The sequence below is a fragment of the Plasmopara halstedii genome (assembly GCF_900000015.1).
Source record: "Plasmopara halstedii genome assembly, contig: Scaffold_323, whole genome shotgun sequence".
In the NCBI taxonomy this organism is placed as follows: Eukaryota; Oomycota; class Peronosporomycetes; order Peronosporales; family Peronosporaceae; genus Plasmopara; species Plasmopara halstedii.
The window spans coordinates 2,672,834-2,682,405 of NW_020187244.1; the positions used below are offsets into that span (position 1 = coordinate 2,672,834).

The 9,572-nt window shown below is 43.1% G+C and overlaps 2 protein-coding genes across 2 annotated transcripts; both read left to right on the forward strand.

Moving 5' to 3' along the window:
* Positions 1-4,692: 4,692 nt before the first annotated feature.
* Positions 4,693-5,066, forward strand: PHALS_09015 (uncharacterized protein; the record flags this gene model as incomplete). Its single annotated transcript, XM_024724467.1, has 2 exons — positions 4,693-4,867; positions 4,939-5,066. 2 exons carry the CDS (start codon positions 4,693-4,695, stop codon positions 5,064-5,066), a joined length of 303 nt encoding a protein of 100 aa, XP_024575342.1.
* A 3,443-nt stretch (positions 5,067-8,509) lies between these two features.
* On the forward strand, positions 8,510-8,794 carry PHALS_09016 (conserved hypothetical protein; the record flags this gene model as incomplete). The annotated part of the gene is made up of 2 exons (XM_024724468.1): positions 8,510-8,694; positions 8,755-8,794. 2 exons carry the CDS (start codon positions 8,510-8,512, stop codon positions 8,792-8,794), a joined length of 225 nt encoding a protein of 74 aa, XP_024575343.1.
* Positions 8,795-9,572: the final 778 nt, after the last annotated feature.

Consider the following 9,572-nt stretch of genomic DNA (forward strand, 5'->3'; position numbering starts at 1 on the left):
TCTGTTTGGGTGCAGTCACACCATGCACATCTCGTGTGACACACACACCTGTTACCAGGGTACGTGTAACCCAGCAACATTCTTTTTGAGCATTTGAAAGTATAACCCTTTTTATTATTGCGACCATAAACGCGTCGCAATTTAGTCTTCAAGACCGCTGGCACGGCATGAGTTGGTACAATGATGACATTCAATAACACCTTTTGTCCCACAACAGATTGCGCTCACCTTGCCTCTGACGTCAGCGATGCTGGTACTGGCACCTTTACGCATTTTGCACATGACTATCAATCTTATTGATATAAAGCCGCTGCAACGAAGTTCTGCATGGCTGGTGTCAGCAAATCGAATTTAATTGAGAGCTCATTGACCAGTATGACTGGAGCAATTTTGCTAAGCCATTAGTAAATGCTATTTAAAGCATGAAGAGGGAAGCGCTGACGCATTTTATGCAACCTCAATGAGTGGAAGCAACGCGTTTCAGAATCATTTTTTCTGACATCAAGTGCTCTGAACGAGATCCTTCTCCACGTGGATTTCACCTTCCGCCCGGATTATTGGTATTGTGATCGTTATTGACCGTTCTACCAAATTTTACTGCTATTAGCGATACTGTAAGCGGTGAGGATACAGTCATCTTGCTCATCGAGTAAGTTTCACCAACATTCTTTACCGATAGCCTTTGTGTCGTATCTGTTTCGCAACAGAGTGCTTCGTCAATTTGACTTTTCAGCACCCATTCTATCGGGCCGATGTCTGAACTTTAAAGTAATGTTTTGGCGAGCTTTGTTTTGGTGACAAGCATCAGTCTAAATTGAGAATGAGACCTTTAAATAACTCGCCTTTTGAAAGACCGAATATCATCAATCGGCCTGCCAACAGTCCGTCTTAACCGGCAGACTACACAAAGGCGCCGATGCTTGTGGGGAGGGTACAGTCCGCAACGCACATACTTACATACTTACATACTTACATACCTATTGTATATATGTATATGTTAAACCACTAGTACATATCGCTCAACAGTAGCACGTCGAATTTTCTTCCGATCAAAGCACTAAAAGAGAGAACGTGTGATACGTTCAACGTTTTGAGCTTGTGGACCTCATCATGGTAAATCACCTCATGTAGACGATCTAGCAAGGATGATGGTGTCGAGGCGCAACCAAACGCATTGCTAAATTCTGATCGGTATACTGTATGTATTCCCTGATCAATGCGCGACATTACCATCTCTACATGCATAAGTATATAGTCGGGGTGACATTACAGTAAATTCGTCACCACATTAAGCTGACCTTACTTCAGCTTTACCTCAACGGCTACTCAGCAAAGGATTACCATTCGTTGAGAAGGCTGTGAGGTGACTACGCAACAACGCATGATTTATTTAGATTACAAAATGTATAGAGTCAAGCAGACAATCCCGGAAAATAGCAAGGGTGTACATTGTCGCAAGTAGCTCATTGCGTGACAAAGGTAGTTCTTTCCAGCAGCTTGGGGCTATCGAGACTGAAATGTGGCGAAGTACTTCCGCACCTTGCAATCTGATAAATCATAGCCAGTGGCAAAGGCTGAAGCGTCCCAGACAACATAAAACGACCGATCTGTATTTGGAAGAACCAATATCGAGGCATACACTAGGATTTCTATTTCAGCCTTTGAAGCAGCCTCTTTCGCCGCGAAAAACATTTTGACGCCCCATGCTAGTGTAAGTAATTGACTAGGCCAAGCTACTTTCTTGCTTCTTTAGGTTTAAAGGACTGACCAGTTTCCAATGGCATTTTCCTCTGAATAATCTTCTCGCAAGCCATGTTACTCAACGCGCTAGTCTAGAGAAGAAATTCTGCCAACAACAACCAGACAGTTGTTGATATTGACACGCATCTTACTAAAGCTCATAAAGTAAAGCAATGCTCGCAAGTGTATGATTTGATTATCTCGATCCGTTTTGCCTAGCTCTGCTTTTTCATAAACCAGCATATCAGTAAAATAGATTTGTGCACGCTACGACACAGAAAGAAACATCTGCGTCACCAGACGTTCTGGACCCGCCGGTGCGTAAGTCAGTACCTGTTGTATCGGCTGCCACTCCCAGAGTTTCTCACTCGAAGTACTCACCGCAAAGATGGAATTTGCTTACTCTCGATAAAACAAATAATAATCTATAATCAGGCCATGGGCATGGAACCACATGCTGTTCGGCAGCACATTTTTTCTAGGAGTTGGCGTTTGCGCTACGTGTACTGCTGCTTTCGCCATATTATTGGCATTCACAGATCGCCGCTTGCTATTGGTCTTAATGACTCCGAAAGTCGGCGACAACTGTGATGATTAATTCTATCAATGAGATCGTTTTGTGCTTCGTACGGAAGAGAGAGTCACTGAGATCACATTTTTTTTAGTCTATCGACGTGTGGCGCAACATTTTGGCTCCATGATACGGTATATATATTTATGATGCACACCCATTCAGGTGCAACACACACGATGAGTCTCCAGTCAGCACATTTTGATGCTTCTTCAACAAATTATGATAAATACCCGTTGAACTCAGGATATTAGATGTCCCACGTATTGCATTCAATTTTCACAAAGTGTGAGGCATCCATGACGGATGAGAGTTTACAGCCTTCTCTGGTACCAGCAGTACTACTTCAACAAGTTCACCGTGAAGCAGGTACTTGCATACATCACATGCGGCTTTTAATGATCAGCTCAGTAAGTACTTCAATCTGAGGTAATGAAAGGAGGCTTAGAAAAGCTCGGACTACCCCGGTCACCCCGTTCACGAAGGAATAATCTTTCTCGCAACTCACCTACAAAGCTCCACTACTTCAAAGGGTAAGTGCGCGCTTATAACGTAGGAATCAATCGGCGCTTTGGTCGGGCATTCGCTTCACTGAAGCTTTGTTAAAGACCTTAAACGAATAGACAGCCTTATTCTTCACCGTAGCGTATTTAGAACGTATTATCTGTACTCTCACCGGCCTGGGAAACCCCGTGCCATAAACGAGGAATCTTGTACATCCCTCATTGAGGGCACGGATTTGTTCAACTGCTGTTGCTCTTTGCGGCGGTGGTACCTCTGAAGAATGATAACATGAAATGATAGACAACGCTTGTGGAGCAAAGCTCTGGCGCTCGTTTCTCTTCGGTATAACTAAGAGGCCCGTGCTCATAGACGTGTAAGGGCTCCGCCCAAAAGCGACGTGAAAATAAGAGTGTTAAAAAACCGTAATCTCGACGTGATAAGTTTGACATGAGTCAGTGTGACTCTTGTACTTGCAGATGAGCAAGCTGGGCTCCCTGAGTCAGCTGTATCTTTTTGAGGGCAAGCTGGGCATTGTCATGAGACCTGCAGCTGGGTGCCCCCGAATTTCATTAGGTGGAAAAGAGCATGGAGATTGGCGGGGGTCAGGCGATCCAAGTCACCACAAGCGTTTTCATGGGCACAGCTCATTCTTAACAAATAAGGCTTTAAAAGTAATAATTCGCAAGAAAAATGCTAGTAATGGAGGCTTTTAAGCTCGACCATTGTGCCAATATGCAATGAGGAGTAGGCAAGGCAAAGGGTGGAGATAGACTCCAACCGCGGCAGTTGTTCGTAGAATCGTTTCTTTGAGATGTGTCTATACAAGACAACAACGGCGTGAGCCTTTGTGCTCTCCGCACATCAAAAAAAGGTGTTAGGGAAAACTTTTGCTCCCAGTTTCGGTAGTTTCCCCTTTTACCTCTCTGTACGTAATCGTACATACGCCTTGCGCTATTCCGCGATTTTGCAAGACAGTTTTTCATGATTTTACGTAATGCTTATTGCACTTTTGTGTGATTGTATATGTATTAACACCAAATTATCGATAGATGTAAAGAAGATGAGACTGACTGATTCAGATGTCCGTGGGATGCTTGGGTTACAACCGCTCTTAGAGTAAACAATGCAGTAAATCCTGAGATATTGTAAAAAAGATATATCAAGAATTAATTCACATGTAAAATTCACATGTAAAATTTCAATTATATATCACTCTATATATAGCGAAACTAATATATATATATATTACTCTATATATAGCAGAACTAACTGAAGACTTAGGTAAATTAGGGACTCTCAGCTTCACTCGTGGTTGGAGCGTACGAGTTCAACTTCTGTGCGCTTGTTGGGCGAACTCTTTGATGCCCTCTCTGTGTAAAGTGTGCGGCAACTCCATTTCAGAGTAACAATACCGATTTTTTTCTTTCTTACCCATGAGTGCACAGATTTGGAGCGGTAATCACTCAAATAATTTTGGCCCTGATCACATTCTCCCAGCAGATAGTAAGCGGAGTCGTGGATGATGCATATTGCTGATACGATATCCATACTTCAGGTGACGAAACACCAGGGTAAGGAGTTCAAGACTTCTACAATGTAGAACAGTAAATTGGTTTAGACCTAGATTCTAGTCAATTTTTACCTAGGTGGAGTGACACGGGCAATAGATGCAAAGTGGGCGAGTACATTAATTGCTGCGCACAGTGTACTGGCAAATTTTGTAACCACCGTTGTTAGGTAGCAGAAGTTTATTAGGCACAGGCATGATGCTGCGATAAATTTAGCGTACGGCATGGTATTGTCCGCATTAGATAACAAATTATTACAAAAAGCTTTGTCCTTAGATCGGAAGACCTAAGAATCAATTTGGCCTCAGGATGATACAAGAAGCAGTGGTCAATATTCGCGAGCTGAAGCGCATTTTTGCCGGGACCGAACAAGCAGTAGACGATATACCGTTGTCCAGAGAAGGTTACCGTGAAAAAACATTTAATTACAGTTGTGAGCTAAGGTTTCCAGTCATCAAGTTAGGTGGAACGCAAAAGAGCTACTGTGTATAACTGCCTTCTGGACAAAAAAAGTAAAGGCAACTCAGGACAGCCCAATCCGCAATCTGTTTATAGCAATAAGTGAAGTTAGTCGACTGCAAGTCGTGAGCAAAACGGGCAAGTGCAAAATATATGAGCTATTTGTCTGCCGTGATGAGCAACCACTGTGTCAGCAATATTGTGAAGCATATAGTTTAAGCTGAGAACTCTTAAGTAACACTGAGTGTAAGAATTGAAATGGATTTCCTCACCTACTCTTTTAATTCGATTCCATTGAGAAATTACAATGTGATGACGACACACCGCTTGGCCTTCATCGTATCGGGGTGTGTATCATGTAGAGCACGATGCAAACGACGAGGTGGAAAGCTATTGTTTTCGCTGTTTGCACTTCGCTCTTCTCTATGTAACGGCTATATCAGCTACAAACCAAAGGGATTATTTACCTTGAAATTAGTCACATTCTAGTAGTGAGAAGCGCACTGTGACAGCTGATCCTTACTTTTCTCCGAGACAGATAAAGGCCAAGGGTTCGTCAGGTAATATGTGGCAATGGAAACAGGACAATTCTTCCGAAATCAGGCGTTAGTCTACCGTATGTTCTTTTCAAAATGTAGGACCTTCTGCATCATTAGCGACTGGTATTAAGCCGGGTGTACTTGCTGGCTCACCAAACGGTGCACGTGAAAATGGGTCATATCTTGCTCATCAAGCAGTACCAGCGAAGGTCGATCCTCCATCCTAAACCAAAGACTTTGATACTTTTATGCCTATTGATGTAATTGCTGTGATGGCGTTGTCACTGTGCTATCAAGACAAGATTAATAAAGACGAACGCAACCTTCGTGCGTTTGTTATCGCGAACTTTTTGAGTCGAAGCTTTCAGTTGCACTTAGTAGCACTTATATTCAATTTGCGACTGATACATAAAAATGTTGTATCCTCTGCGAAAAGAAACATGAGATGTTTGATAATCTGTCCTGTAAAACTGCTAGCCACGTTTAACTTTATGTCTATTGTTTGTACGGACGGGGTCCGGGAAGTGGCGGCATCAGACCCAGATGTGATAATCCTCTCCTGAAGTTGTCACAATCAAAAAATTGCACAGGTGAGACACCTTCAAGACCACCTTTATCGTACTCAGCTGAAAGATCAAATGTCACCCATCGTGAGGCCGCTGATGATGTGAAAGTAACTATTGAAGACTAGAACGGAGAAATTTTCCCTCCGGACCAGGGAAGTTACGATGTCCATATATCTGACCACGATTTAAGCAGACTTACAGCGCACTCTGGCTGTTATCAATCTTTAATGCCGCGCACGAAATGGTACCTCAGTCGATAGAAAGATTATAAGCGACAAAAGTTGTGGGTGTTTGCACCGCATACCCAGAGTTAGCGGATGTGCTCAAAGTTCTTATCCACCCGTAAAGGGAAACGATATAAGCGGAAAATTAAGCGTTCATGTCTATGCAATGGTGTCAGACCATCTTTGGGATGTTGTAATACTGCAATGGTTACCATTTTCATGTAGGATCTTTGAGCAGATGTCGCCGGCACCATGTCTTTCCGCGTCCACCCTACCTTATTTGGGGAAGCAAAGGATGTCCAATTGAAGGCAAAGATTTTTTTGCGATAAGAGGGCCAAATGGGGCACTGAAGAAAAAATGTTTGCAACGCACTAGAAGCGATAGACCTCAATCATGCTGAAATAGGAAAGAGAGATCTCTAGGTTCTGAGCAACACTGATCTGACACTTGAAATCTAGTTTTGTGTCACACTCACAGACCATTACCAAAGAGATGGGTGCCGCGACGTATTAGATTTTTCTGTATACAATATTGATTTGAGAGAGCAAACTCCTCACCCGGCGTCTTCCAAGAAAAGCAAGCGGCAAGAGGCACATTAGGCATGCCCATCACGGATAAAACGCAGCCATGATTCCGGCGCAAATACCAACTGCCATATAGATGGACTACCAGATAGCCTCATTCTTTCGACTTTGCTCATTATTTTTGACTTGGCTGACGTGTATTACTAACTTTTGATAAATTATAGCGATATCCCTCCACTATCGTCAGATATTCGATCGAGATGCCCCGCGAGTGGTCAGTTATATCACAGAGACTGGCTTACGTACCAGCGACACATGACCGTCGTGTGTCGCACACGTTTTGGGCTATGCACAAACCTTTATGTGAGTATATTCGATCATATTCGTGCAATGCACGACAGATCGAACGTGGAGTTTCAAATCAAACTCTTGCGATAAGTGCTCGAGACTATGCGCTTATAAAATCATTTTGCCAATATTAATAAATGTGCCTTTGGCACCGAAGAATTGTTCTATATCGTATACTTAATTAAAAAAGAGCCTGCAGGCGGTCCCAGTAATGAAAAGTTATATAGATAAGCCAATGCCGCTGTTTTAAGAATACTGACGGAAGTGGCTTGCTATAATCAACTATATGAAACAAGTATAGCGCAAATTGTGTCGTTATGACATGGCCTCTCGCCAATCTCCTCGAGCTGGATGTCGAATGACACCGGGGAGCGACAGATAATGCGGACTAAGAAACGGCAAATGAGAGCCTCATGAATTCCACAATTCCCGCCTATCTAGTTAGGACGATCATTTCCGTCGCCTGTAGCGCGTTGGCCCTTGTCATTGGTTGTTCTTTCTTCATCGGTGTGAGCGCTTGGTTGCACTTATTTTCGCCGGCTACAGAGGCAAGGAAAGCCTTTTTGAACAATGCGGCTTGACTCGATCAAATTCTGGGTTCGCTTGCTTACAACTAAGCCAATTGCAATAGATCCATTTGGGCTGAAATGGCCATAACGGCGACCAAGGCAATGCCGTCATCACATCTCTCACAAAAATGGATGTTATCCTTTGCTAAAATACCTCTGAGGTAAGGTTTGAGCTCGGTCGGTTTTACTAAGGATGTTCTTTGCGTCGCCCACAAACAAGTCGCGATGGCGACGTTCAAATTACTAATGATACACACAGCGTACGGTACCGATCAACATCTGCTGCCCTGTAAATCGCTTTGCCAAGTAGAATTTTTTATTGGGGGTTAGCTTAATTGAAGAACGCGATAACACGATTTACTGCTGTTCATTGTTCCCAATGATTTCTGTATTTCAGCACAACACTTACACACTCGATACGTGTCGTGCAATGGCACAGATCGCAACTTATGAAAATGTAATCGCTACATGAATTTTCCTTGGACTGCCACCTCGAGAGGACTAAAACGTACGATATTTGCAGCCAAGCGTGTGTAAAATTACTCATACGTATCACAGAGACCTCAATCCGGTATAAAAAACGCGTCATTTGAAGATCAAACATTAGGGGTTTGCAAACGGCCTGCCGTCATCTAATCACACCGGCCGTCTGTCAACGCGAAAGACGAGCAATGTACCCGTTAATTGTTTCACACGCGTACATACGTCCTTGTACTCATTCGTTACCTTAATTAAGTTACAATTCATTAATTACGGTAAATGGTGTAACCATTCTTTCCAACTAGAGTGGAATTTTCTGCCTTGTCGCATTCTCTCTGCATTGAGTTTTCGGCTTCGCGTATAGACTACAAAGTGTATTTTCTCGGTCAAAAAGCATCCAGTGAGAAAAGGAAGCGATGACCGACAAGCAAAAACCTCGCGAAGACGTCCTCAAGAGACTCGTTTGCGACTTGGAAGCGAAGAAAACGTTGTGCTGCGTCAAGGACTATCCTGGAGTGGAACTAGAGCAGTTGAATCATTACGTGAAGAATTTTGGTCCATTGGTGAACCCGCCAACACTATTGCATGCCGCTCTCTCGAAGTGGCCCTCCAAGGAAACTTCAAGCGCCTCTTATGATATATAAAATGTACGATATCTCAGTGAGGTGTCATCACATGACGTGTATCGAGTGGGCCGGTGATGTGCTAAAATATAGCAAGCCTTAAGGACAAGGTGTAGCAGTGAAACATACCACCAAGCACCTTGACTAAGCGACATTCAAATTTGACTATCCTTACTAATTTGAAAAGCAATTAGCATCAAATTCTATGTTGAATCAGTGTACGCCATATGTGTATCTTTTAGAATAGGCGACGTCACCACCGTGACATGTTGTTGTGGGGGCGACGCAAAGAGTATCTATCTCCTCCACATTAAGTTGACTCAAATTATACCTTAATTCGATGTATATTCGACAGATATTGATAATTATCTTACCATTCTGTGTGAGCGATGTGGTAACTACGTCACCGTGCACATCGATGCACGTAATATATACATATCACAAATGGCTCAGAGTTGAGCTAGCGCACATTTAACCTGACAATTACATACATCATTTAATGTCATAGTTGGAGTAGTATTTGTATGCTAATATAGGTGGCAAGAATCAATGGAATGATGCGTTTGCGTCCATGACGAGAGGGTAGTTTACGGAAGAGACCGAAGTGCCTCCAAGATATGAAATGACCTTTTGGGTTTAAAGGATTCGGAATAAAAATCTCTCATGAGACTTTTCATCACGTTTGCTAAATACGCATCTTCTGATGTACCCTGGTACCAATTGACATCCTGTTCAGGCGATTTGCAGCGGGGCTGCTGTAGCTCTTTGCTTAAAGGAAGCTAAGCTAAAACACCGATCGTTACATGAGAGTGACACGTCACTCTCCCAAGGGAGCTGTGGTGTGGCATACACCACA